Source organism: Pristiophorus japonicus, chromosome 10 (assembly GCF_044704955.1).
Source record: "Pristiophorus japonicus isolate sPriJap1 chromosome 10, sPriJap1.hap1, whole genome shotgun sequence".
NCBI lineage: Eukaryota > Metazoa > Chordata > Chondrichthyes > Pristiophoridae > Pristiophorus > Pristiophorus japonicus.
This window is the reverse complement of record NC_091986.1, coordinates 30,657,228-30,670,194: the sequence shown is the minus strand read 5'-3', so window position 1 is coordinate 30,670,194 and position 12,967 is coordinate 30,657,228. Positions and strand designations below refer to the sequence as shown.

General features: G+C 46.4%; 1 protein-coding gene across 9 annotated transcripts in view; it reads right to left on the bottom strand.

Annotated features, from left to right (window-relative positions):
• The window catches only part of dachc (dachshund c), a 662,558-nt gene that overhangs the window by 30,924 nt on the left and 618,667 nt on the right, over nt 1-12,967 (bottom strand). For all 9 annotated transcript variants that reach the window (XM_070891740.1, XM_070891739.1, XM_070891746.1 and 6 more), the window contains 4 exons: nt 6,764-6,909; nt 1,910-2,057; nt 1,634-1,777; nt 1,270-1,338 (listed from right to left, as the gene is read on the bottom strand). In XM_070891740.1, coding sequence (XP_070747841.1) covers nt 1,270-1,338; nt 1,634-1,777; nt 1,910-2,057; nt 6,764-6,909 — 507 coding nt within the window. The remainder of the gene's footprint in view (nt 1-1,269; nt 1,339-1,633; nt 1,778-1,909; nt 2,058-6,763; nt 6,910-12,967) is intronic.

Genomic DNA, 12,967 nt, shown 5'->3' with positions numbered 1-12,967 from the left:
GTTCTATAAAGGCCGGGTGATCCATCCCACCAGATTACCCCCCCAGGCAGTGAAGATAAAAATCATACCCCAATATGTCCACACAGAAAAGCCACCAGTTTTGAAGTTGGGGGCTGCAGGGAATGGGGCGGGGGCAGGGAGGGGGTAGGTTAATTAAACTACAAATGAAACATCCTCCTCCATTAAATCTAAAAATTAAAGACACATGAGCCATTTGAAAAAAGAAATCAAACTAGTCAACTACAAGTTTTTCTCTCCATAATAGTGTCAATTATCTGAGGCTGTGCTCCTCAGCAAATTGAGCACAGGCGTCAGACATCCGTGTTACAGTGTTCCCCATTTTCCAGAGCTTCTTCAGCATATGTGTGCAAGCCGCCCTCATGCTTCTGCATAACATCATCAAGAGGTAACCTGTAAATGATAAGGAGAGGGCCAAGCATCGAATCGTCAGATAGATCAGAGGTGATCATGCGGCCAAGGGGAGACAAAACTTTTTGAGCCCATCAAAGTCGCCAAATTAGAATCATATACAATGATTTATAATGGATAGGCTGGGGTTGTTTTCTTTGGAACAGAGGAGGCTGAAGGGAGACTTGATTAAGGTGTATAAAATTATGAGAGGCCGAGATAGAGTGGATAGGAAGGACCTATTTCCCTTAACAGAGAGGTCAATAACCAGGGGGAATCGATTTAAAGTATTGGTTAGAAGGATTAGAGGGAAGTTGAGAACTTTTTTTCACCCAGAGGGTGGTGGGGGTCTGGAACTCACTGCCTGAAAGCGTGGTAGAGGCAAAAAACCTCATCTCATTTAAAAAGTACTTGGATATGCACTTGAAGTGCCATAAATTACAGGGCTACAGACCTTGACCTGGAAAGTGAGAATAGGCTGGGTAGCTCTTTGTCGACCGGCTCTCCTTCTGTGCCGTAAACTTCTATGATTAGACTTTATTGCAGCTGCCTTATTGCGTTTTACTTATTACGTTGGCTGTATGATCTGATTTCGCTAACAGGGCAGGCTTTCTGTGGAATATAACTAACTTAAGTTAATTCCTAATTCTAAACAATCAGAGAGTCCAGTGACTTTTAATAGAAAGTATTTTAGATCTTGATCAATGCGCAGACTGTGTGTAAACATGCAGACTAAGATCGACCTTGCCAAAGCTGCTTTTGATGTGGCCCAGCTAGAAACCTGCATGCTTGAATAACAAACTGAAGCTAAGCAAAATGTATAGCGCCGGAGTTAGATTTATGGCTGCTGCTGTCTAGTACCTTGTATTGTCCTTTCAGCATCTGTTCGTCCAGTGCTACGGTCAGCTTCCACATCTTGGGTCACCGAATCTAACAATGGGGAAGATCGGAGCACTGAGTTCACTTTTCAAATTGGATACTTGTACAAAAAAATGTTCTCATCATTTATTTCATGTTGAGACAGTCAATTATTGTTCTTATTTTTTTTCAACCCAGTGAATGATACTGCTTTGTTTCTTCTGCTACCAATGTTTTAATCAGCCTGCTCCACAATCTGAATGCAAAGCGAATAGAGCTTTTGTCAAAGTAACTTTTACTGTGCCTAAGCGGCAGGAACCCACATCGTTTCAGGAGATTCAGTCACAGGTCATTTTCATGCTCTTACCGTTCAGGACCCTGAGATTGTCTGCAGAGGCAGCTTGTTTTAATGCCTGTTCTGCTTGTTCTCGTCGCTTGGTCTCGAATTCAAGTGCTTCCTGCAATTTCCTCTTTGCCTTCTTTTCTTTCTTTAACCGCTTCTGAATTATTGCTGGAAGGAGGAACACAACGACAGGTTGGAGTAAGAGCATGTTTTGCAGAAAGACCATGCTGTGTTCACCTTTTATTGCTTTGCTCTCTCTATCAGGAGCAGATGCAATGCTTCTGTCTTCTAACCACTTACCTCTGTTTTTCTGCTCCACTGCTAACTGCTTCTCCAAGCTTTCCCTCATCTCTCGCTCCCTGAACAGTTCCATCTTTAGCTCTGTCTTCTCAAGTTGCACCTGCTTTTCCTGGGCCCTGGCATTGTCTATGGCAACCTTCAGTAGCCCCTGTTCACACCAAAGAAATCAGAAAACAACAAAACGCCATTAGCAAGTCATTCAAAAAAAGTCTATGCCAGAAACCTAGGTTTAAGACCAATACAAGGAAGACTCAACAACAGTCTTCTTGCACTGACAGCTGTTAGCAATAAGAGAAATTTGTTCTGGCAGTTTTATGCTGTTTCCTAGTGGGCTTAAATTCACTGTATAAAATTGAATTTAATCCAAAGCAATTTGGTTGTCTTGTTTTTCAAAGATTATGGAGCCGATGCAGAAGTCCCATCCCAGCAGCACAACTGGGGTTACCATTCCCAAGAGGAAGTGGAGCACAATGTCGCATGGTCCACTTCCTCTCAGGGGCGAGACTAGGATGCAAACTGTGCGAATTTTCCGCTGGCGGGAGCACAGGGCCCTCCCCTTCTGTTAAAGGGGGAGGGCAGACTGCTGACTGCATTGGGGAGAAGGGCCACCACGACACTACCGGGGAGCGGGATGCCGTGGCAGCAGTGGAGTGCCGGGCAGCAACATCGTGGCACGGACCCCTGCGAATTCGATAAGGCAAGGCCGTGAACAATAAGTCTGCCATTTGTTAAAAAGTGCCGCCCCTTTAATTTTCATCCCGCATGCAGGAAGATCGGCCTGGTTCATTGTTCATCTTCGCTTCGGGGCAAAAACGGGTTGCTGCGCACGGTGATGATGTCGTCATCGCCTTCCCAACAGCCCAGGGTGCTGCTGGTTTGCGCCTCCGCAAACGCCCACGGAATTTCGTGGCCCCGCACCCCGGGCGAGAAATCATTTGTGCCCCGTTCGCGTCCCTGGAGACGCTAACGGGAAGCCCAGATGACACAAATTTCTCCGCCTATAAATTAAGGTGCACGAGTGGAAATATCACGCATTTTGCAACAATGTTTTCCCCAGTTTTGAAATATTAGGGAACATTAGCAAGCTCGGCATCGGCGTTTATCGGTGCTACACTTCATTTCATGTCTGGTAGTGGATTCACAGCAGACATTTTGCACGAATCACACCGTGTTCTCATAGGCATCAAAAATATCTTTCCCAGGAGCCACTGAATATGTATGAAATAAAATACCATTACTATTCTGCCCCATTCTCCTCGAGTTTTTGCTCTCCCCTTCTTTCTTGAAAGTGGTCACTGGTACTCGGTGCAGTTCTGTGCCTTGCAGTTCCTCACTCAATTGTCCACTCTTCATGTGTGAGGCTAGACAGTGAGTGCCATTGGGCTATATGACAATGTGTTCAGTGACCTCACAGCTTAACCCAATCTTCTTCTCCCAAAGTCCACAAGCACATACTTTCCAACAGGAATCCCTGGATAGTGGTCAGGAGTGGGAATCTGGCTTGATTTCTCTATTCGGAAGACAATGAAGCCAATTGTGGCCTTCCCAAATCCCATCCTCCACCACCAATAGGAGAAGCACAGGCCAAGTATTGAATCTGCTATCAATTGGATGATTCAGTGACACATTGTAGAGTGCACTTACCCCCCGAGCCATTTGTTTTGCTCGGTGAAACACTGTCAACCCCAAGTTGCTTTCCAAGTCCCTACAAACCATCCTGACTTCGACATATATTCGCCAGTTCCTTCATCGTCGCTGGGCGAATATCCTGGAATTCCCTACCCAACACCAATGTGGGAGAATCACCTTCAAGGAGAAGGTGCAACACCAGCTTCTTAGGACTACTAGGAATGTGCAATAAATGTCGGCCTTGCCATCATCCCCCATAATCCCGTGAATTTAAAAAAAAATTGCTTCCTTTCAAAAGACTTGACAACCTTACTGAGGAGTTGCTCAGAAAGTTGGGTCATTGGGTGATATTTATGAACCCCAAGAGATGTGCTGAGAACACCACACACACAATGTCCCCGTAAAAAAATTTGTACTTCAGGTCACATTGCATGATGCAAAATAAATCTGGCAAAGTATTAAACTTCTCTTTTGGGGGTAGTAAGGCCACAATATATGGGTTGGTATTTTTGGTCAGTGTTTGAAATATTATTTTTAATAGAAGTCATATTTCAGTTAGATTATAACAAACTCTTGAATATGAGAGTTGCTCCAATCAGTGTCACTCATCACTTCCAGTAGGTGGCACTTGCCTCACAATAAATTAATCTCGCCTATGTAAAATAAGAATAATCCTTCTCTGCCATAATGTGAGGCAACTCTGAAAATATTTTGCACAAACACTGACTAATTGGAGTATAGGTGCATAAAATTATGAGGGACCTAGATAGAGTGGATAGGAAGGACATATTGCCCTTAGCAGAGGGGTCAATAACTAAGGGGCATAGATTTAAGTGATAGGAGGTTTAGAGAGAATTTGAGGAGAAATGTTTTCACCCAGAGGGTGGTGGGTGTCTGGAACTCACTGCCTGAAAGAGTGGTAGAGGCAGAAATCCTCATAGTATTTAAAAAGTACTTGGATATGCACTTGAAGTGCCATAACCTACAAGGCTACAGACCAAGAGCTGGAAAGTGGGATTAGGCTGGATAGCTCTTTGTTGGCTGGCATGGACATGATAGGCTGAAGGTCTGTGCTGTAATTTTCTGTGATTCTATGGAGTGACTGTAAAATTTAAAATATCATGGCCAGCAATGATTACAGCAATAAACCGACTGAAAAAAATATATTCAGGTGAAAAAAGTTTGCTGTACAAGTGTTGTAAATAGCCCATCATCATAGGCAGTCCCTCGAGTCGAGGATGACTTGCTTCCACGCCAAAAAGTTCACAGGTGTTTTAATGAAGGACCTAATATTCCAGGTCCCGAACTAAATCTTTTAGTGTGGAAGATGCCTGTGTGTGGCATTTTTTAACGTCTGGTGACCGTTGCACACCAGCCACCACACGGGCTTGACAGAGCTAGGTCTTGGTCCAGTGACAAGGGTTAACCAAGAAGACTGGAGACCAGCTCTGCTGCACGGACCTAGTGCGCACACATATCGCAGTGTGGGCTGGCCCGTGCTGCCCCTGGGCCCTCGCCTCTTCTGGGTCCCAAACTCACGCCTCTCCTGGGCCCCGATCACGTCCCTGTATAATCTCTCGCCACTCCTTCGCCAAGTAGAGAACCACAAGAATGGTGGTATAGAACCACAAGAACAGTCGCATATAGGCCGGGTAAGGACGGCAGATTTCCTTCCCTTTCGTGTCAGCTGTGGCTCAGTGGGTAGCACTCTCACCTCTGAGTCAGGAGGTTGTGGGTTCAAGTCCCACTCTAGGGACTTGAACACAAAAATCTAGGCTGACACTCCAGTGCAGTGCTGAGGGAGTGCTACATTGTTGGAGGTGCCATCTTTCAGATGAGATGTTAAACTGAGGACCTGTCTGCTCTCTCAAGTGGATGTAACAGATCCCATGGCACTATTTCGAAGAAGATCAGGGGAGTTATTGCTGGTGTCCTGCCCAATATTTATCACTCAATCAACATAACTAAAACAGATTATCTGATCATTATCACATTACTGTTTGTGGGAGCTTGCTGTGTGCAAATTGGCCGCGTTTCTCACATTACAACACACAGCAGTAATGAAGTGCAGAGAAGGTTAATGGGAGATTTAATAGAGGTATTAAAAATGATGACGGATTTTGATAGAGCAGCCAGCGAGAAGCTGTTTCCACTGGCAAGAGGGTCAATAACCAGAGGACACAGATTGAAACTAATTGGAAAGAACGAACCAGAGGGGAGAAGAGGAGATCTTTTTACTTACACAGCGAATGATTATGATCTGGAATATTCTGCAAGAAATGGTGGCGGAAGCAGATTCAACAGTAACTTCCAAATGGGAATTAGTTAAATACTTGAAAAGGAAAAATCTGTCGGCAGGAGCAGGAGAGTGGGGCTAATTGGACAGCTCTTTCAAACAGCCGGCACAGGCACGATGGGCTGAATGGCCTCCTTCTGTGCTGCAGGATTCTAATAAACAGATCTGAAAAATAATTACATATTCATGGCTGATCATACCCACTCTGACCGTCACTCACGAATAATTTGATCAGCAATTGGCCTTGCTTTTGGACATACTTAGGGGTCGAAATTTGGTTGCTGACGCCTGTTAGCTGCTGCGCGCTCAGCCGCCACCCACGTGGTGATGTCATCGAGCGTGCAATGCCCCCTTGTCGTCATGACTGTGAAAGTCGGTAAGTACGGTGGCTTTACCGGCAGGCGTCCGTACAGCCTGGGAAAGCTGGAAGGATATTGGGGATCCCGGGGCAGGAGCATCCAGGGATCAAGGTAAGTGGTTATGTTTATTTTTTTTTAACAATTGTGCATTAATGGGACCAGTGAGAAAGTATGGGTGTGGGTAAGGGAAACTGTCAGAAACTTTATTAATCATTTTCTTCCCCTCGCCTGCCAGCAGCCTACCGTTGGGAAATTCAGTAGGCCACCTGAGCTACCGCTCCATTGACGCCTGAGGATGAGTGTGCAACGCCACTTTTAGCACTGCTCTCTCATCGTTGGGCAGCTTGAGGCAGTACCCACCGCCTGCCGTTAAAATCAGCACTCAGTTGGTGTCACCACCTCAAAAACATCGAATTTCGACCTTAACCGTTTTGCACTGCTGGCAATTGTTTCCACACTTCATCCATGCTGCTTTTGCTTCTGCAGTTGACTGTGTGTCAATCATGCTGGTCACTGACAACTGCTACACCGCAACATCCAGAGTGTATCTCCAGCAGTCACTGCACCTACCTGGATATTCGTCAGAAGAGTTTCTATGGAGGATAGTCCATCCGGGAAGAGGAGAGGAGTTGGAAAGCCTGGTGGTAGATGCTGGCCAGCCAGTGAAAGCTTCTCGAAACAGTCTCTTGCGGTTGGTGTGGAGATCAGGACCTCATCTGTGCACAACAGAAAATAACAAATGCTTGTCTATTTTGTTCAATTGCAATGATTTCCAAAACAATCAGGGAGCAAAATTCGGTTACGCCCCATTTGGGGACGGTAACTGAGGGGGGGGGGGGGGGGCAGGACTTCCTGCGCCCGACATGCAAATCCCACCCCGGCCACGAAATTGCGGTTACCACCTCTGATAGGAAGTGGAGCGCAATGTCGAGTGCTCCACTTCGCTTTGGGGCACGTTTGGGAGGCGTTACTTGGGTGGGTTCGGCAGCGCTGCGTAGCTTCTCCGCGTAGTACTGACGCGATTCAACACCCCTTCCCTTCCCTTAAAGGGGAGGGATGCTGCGAACTGCGCAGGCCATTTGAAGGCCTCCACTGGTCCACCGGGGGTAAGGGGTGCCATGGCCGCAGCCTGGTACCGAGATGCTGTGCCGGGCTGCACAATGGCATTTCAGACCCCGAGAAAGGAGCGCCGATCAGCCCGACCGGTGAGTCGGGGAAAAAAAACAAGATAGCGGCCACATCTCTCCTTTAAGGTTCACCCCTTAATGGGTCATCGGCCTGGTTTGTGACCCGTGAGGATAGCCAATTTCCGTCGCGAGGTGAAAACACTTTTGCGCCCCGTTAGTGCCCCCTGGAGGCGCAGAACAGGGGAATTTCTGCCCCTCAAGGTTTTAGTTTTCGACAGCAATCAGTTTTGCTGACTGTTGTGTGGTAGACATTAGGTATTAGTTATGCGAAGGAACAATGTTGGTGTTTTAGGCATGAGATTGAGCTGCGTAGTGCAATATTAGATGATTCCTTGTTATTCTATTGCATTTACCTGCAGCTGATGTTTTGTTGACTAGTTAGTTTTGACAAATCACAACACAACTAATGCTGTCTTCATATTAAATAGCAATTCTGTAATAATCTTGGCTGCTACTGCTGTAGAAGTTGCCACACTGAAAGGTTAGGGTAGATTTCACAGCTCCAGCTCCAGTTCAAAAATCGCATGAATTACCTTTCTGTCCACTGCACGGAAGTGGATTCTCGAGCCTAGAATTACTGCTGTTGATGTTATTGTGTGCACGCTGAATATGCTCGTATCAAGCAACTCTCTGCTATTGTAATGAGGCTGGCAACTCATTTAAAATAGATGGCTTAACTCCGCCATTAAAATAGTGGAAAGTGGATTTTGGCACAAGCATTTTAAATGTTCCTATGGCAACATCGCTTACAGCAATTTCGAACTTTAAATGGGGTTTCTACTGTCCCAGAATCCAACAGTCACTAATTAAACACAATAAAAACAGTAGAAACTAAATAGCTCAATGGCACCCTCTGAGATTGAAGAATCTTACATCAATCAATATTAAGCAACAGAAGACAACTAAGATATGACTGCCAATACTGGGATGCAAGTGTGGAATGGAATGACTTTTACTGAAAGAAAAATAGCAAAACCTTTTAGTTAAAGGATACTCTTAAGAGGTGGGTTGAGTGATTGGCTTGGTAGTTCAATTGATAAAAGGGTGCCCCACCTCGGAAGTCAATTAGTTCATCTGTCAATCTTAGCTGCCACCAAAACGTCACTGGATTATTTTGCATGCTCTTCGCTGGAGCTTTGGATCCAACATTACGTGCAATGAGAGCACGCTATTTTGTTTGAACATAAAATTAGAAAAACCTTGTTCTGATCCATAAAAGGAAACATCTTGTTTGTTGAAGTCGGTGCTGTGATATGTGTTAACCCAACTTTTCAAGAAAAGAGCTGGAAAGTTGCATGACCAGAAGGAACATAAAAAGGGCCAATCTGCACTCAGCTAATATAACATGCTAGGGAAAGAAAGACTTGCATTTATATAGGGCCTTTCACAACCACCGGATTCCCAAAGCGATTTACAGCCAATGAAGTACTTTTTGGTGTGTAGTCACTGTTATGTTCAGAATAACTTCATAAGACTCGTATATTGTAAGCTCAAACTGTTGTGACCTTGGTCTCTTTAATGTAACTCCAGAGTGAGGAAGCAGCATGGTAGACTGCCTTTTATACCCACTGCAAGGGTATGCAGGTGACCCTTGGGTCTCCCACAGGTGTGCCCCCTGGTGGCAAGTCTTATACACTAGTAAAATTTACATACATAATATTACTGCTCCCCCGCCCCCCACCCCAAAAGTCTTAGATACAAGTTATTTACAAGTTGAGGTGATCCGGGGCTCTACGTTCCTGGGTTGATCGCCTGAGTTGAAGTCCTGGCATGGGTGAGTCAGTCGGATCATTGCTGCACTGCAGCGCGGCTGGTCTGATCGTACTGTCGGGCATGGTGGGTTCATCCTCGTGGTTGACCGCGAGGTCGATTGCTGGTTGGGTGTGTGTTGCTGGATCAATGATGGTAATGTCCTCTTCAAACTGTTCTTGGTTGTCAGTGAAGTGCAGTTTGGTCTGATCCAAATGCTTTCTGCACGTTTGTCCATTCAGAAGTTTGACAACAAACAGTCTATTCCCCTCCTTGGCTAAAACAGTGCCAGCAATCCATTTGGGACCATGACCGTAATTAAGAACAAACACAGGGTCATTAACCTCAATGTCACACGATACAGCCGCGCGATCGTTCTACACGTTATGCCAGTGACGCTGGGTTTCTACATGATCATTGAGATCTGGGTGGACTAAGGAGAGCCTGGTTTTGAGTACTCTCTTCATTAACAATGCTGCAGGGGGAACACCATAAGCGAGTGGGGTCGCATCCGGTAGCTGAGCAGGACCCGAGATAACCGGGTCTGCAGGGAACCGTCCATCACGCGTTTCAAGCTCTGCTTGATAGTTTGGACTGCCCGTTCTGCTTGACCATTGAATGCGGGCTTAAACGGGGCAGACCTGACATGCTTGATGCCATTGCGGGTCATGAACTCGTTGAATTCCGAGCTGGTGAAACATGGTCCATTGTCACTCACAAGGACGTTGAGCAAACCATGGGTGGCGAACATGGCCCGGAGGCTTTCAATGGTGGCAGTGGATGTACATGATGACATTATTGTACATTCAATTCATTTAGAGTAAGCGTCCACTGCTACAAGGGACATCTTTCCTAGAAAGGGGCCAGTGAAATCTATGTGGACCCTGGACCACGGTTTGGAGAGCCATGACCACAGACTCAGTGGGGCCTCCCTTGGTGCATTGCTCAACTGTGAGCAAGTGTTACATTGGTGCACGCATGACTCCAATTCCGAGTCAATGCCGGGCCACCAACGTGTGACCTGGCGATAGCCTTCATCATGACTATGCCTGGATGGGTACTGTGTAGGTCGCATATAAATGTTTCTCTGCCTTTTTTGGCAAAACCACGCAATTGTACAGGGCCTTGGTGAGGCCACACCTGGAGTATTGTGTACAGTTTTGGTCTCCTAACTTGAGGAAGGACATACTTGCTGTTGAGGGAGTGCAGCGAAGATTCACCAGACTGATTCCCGGGATGGTGGGACTGACCTATCAAGAAAGACTGAATCAACTGGGCTTGTATTCACTGGAGTTCAGAAGAGTGAGAGGGGACCTCATAGAAACGTTTAAAATTCTGACGGGTTTGGACAGGTTGGATGCAGGAAGAATGTTCCCAATGTTGGGGAAGTCCAGAACCAGGGGTCACAGTCTAAGGATAAGGGGTAAGCCATTTAGGACCGAGATAAGGAGAAACTTCTTCACCCAGAGAGTGGTAAACCTGTGGAATTCTCTACCACAGGAAGTAGTTGAGGCCAATTCACTAAATATATTCAAAAGGGAGTTAGATGAAGTCCTTACTACTCGGGGGATCAAGGGGTATGGCGTGAAAGCAGGAAGTGGGTACTGAAGTTTCATGTTCAGCCATGAACTCGTTGAATGGCGGTGCAGGCTAGAAGGGCTGAATGGCCTGCTCCTGCACCTATTTTCTATGTTTCTATGTTTCTATGTTTCTAATTCCCCCATAGGAGACAATCCAAATGGATGGACATTTCATCCTTGCATCGATAAAACAGCTTAATTTCATCTTGCATTTCACCGGGAACAGCCAACAAGCTCCCATTAAGGAGCTGGCTAGTCCAGGTCCTGATCTGGTGAGTCGTGACGGATGACCCCTCACTCTCAAAAACATCCATTACAAGAAGCAAGTCTGCGGGTTGCGCCATTTCCACCCCGATGGTGGGCAATGGTAGCCGACTGAGGGCATCAGCACAGTTCTCAGTGCCTGGTCTGTGACGGATTACATAGTCATACGCAGATAATGTTAGTGCCCATCTTTGGATGTGGGACGAAGCATTGGTGTTAATACCTTTGCTTTCTGAGAACAGCAAAATAAACGGTTTGTGGTCAGTTTCGAGCTCGAACTGGAGTCCAAATAGGTATTGGTGCATTTTCTTAATTCCGTATATGCATGCTAATTCTTCTTTCTCAACCATACTGTAAGCTCTTTCAGCCTTAGATAAACTTCTGGACGCATATGCAACCAGTTGCAGTTTGCCTGACACATTGGCTTGCTGTAACACACAACCGACCCCGTACGAAGATGCATCACAAGCGAGTACTAAACATTTGCATGGGTCATACAATACAAGTAACTTGTTAGAACATAGCAGGTTTCTGGCCTTGTTAAAGGCTGTCTCATGAGATTTACTCCAAACCCAGTCGTCACCCTTGCATAGCAATAAATGCAAAGGTTCCAGCAAATTGCTCAACCCCGGTAGAAAGTTATCAAAATAGTTGAGGATTCCCAGGAACGAATGCAGCTCCGTCACATTCTGTGGTCTGGGTGCATTCTTGATGGCCTCCGTCTTGGAGTCAGTGGATCTGATGCCATCCACCACAAGCTTTCTCCCCCAAAATTCGACCTCTGGCACCAGGAAAACACACTTGGAGCATTTCAGCCTGAGTCCCACTCTGTCCAGTCACTTTAGAACCTCTTCCAGGTTGTGCAAGTGTTCGGTGGTGTTGCGACCAGAAATCAGGATGTCGTCTTGAAACACCACAGTGCGCTGAACCGATTTCAGCAGACTCTCCATGTTCCTCTGGAAGATGGCCGCAGCCAAGCGAATCCCAAAAGGGCATCTGTGGTATATGAACAGTCCTCTATGCGTGTTGATGCAAGTCAATTTTTTCGAAGGTTCAGCCAGCTCCTGTGTCATGTAAGCAAAGGTTAGATCCAGCTTGGTGAATGACTTCCCCCTCCCCCCTGCTAGCATTGGGAACAGGTCATCTGCTTTGGGTAGTGGATACTGGTCCTGTAATGAGACTCTGGTTGGTTGTTACCTTGTAGTCCCTGCAGATTCGGGCCGTTCCATCGCTTTTCAACACCGGAACAATTAGATTGGCCCACTCGTTGAACTCAACTGGTGATATGATTCCCTCTCATTGAAGTCTGTCCAGCTCGATCTCGACTTTCTCTCGCATCATCTATGGAACCACTCGGGCCTTGTGATAAACGGGCCGTTCATCAGGGATTAGATGCAGCTGCACTTTGGCGCCTGTGAAGTTGTCGATACTGACTTAAGTAACAACGGGAATTTGTTTAGCACTTGGGCGCACGAGGCATCATCCACTGAAGACGATGCTTTAATGTCATCCCAGTTCCATCGGATCTTTCTTAGCCAGTTTCTGCCGAACAGCATGGGCCATCGCCTGGTACAATCCATAGTGATAAATCATGCACAGTTCCTTCGTACGATACCTTCACTGCCGCACTGCCAATGACTGGTATGAGCTCTTTGGTGTAAGTGCACAGCTTTGTGTGAATCGGGCTTAGTTTTGGCCTTTGTGCCTTGTTACCCCACAGTTTCTCAAAAGCCTTCTGGCTCATAATTGACTGACTCGCCCCCGTGTCCAATTCCATGGAAACTGGAATGCCGTTTAATTTGACTTTCAACATTATCGGAGGGCTTTTGTTAGTGAAGGTGACCCATACACTTCCTCTACAGCCTTGGGTTGAGTTGCCTCTCTTACTCGGTCAGCGTGATCCGCGCCGGATCGGTCATCTTCTGCTGACTCTGCCACGTGGTGAGTCGCAGCATGTCTGCACATTCGCTGGAGGTGCCCCATTGTTCCACAGC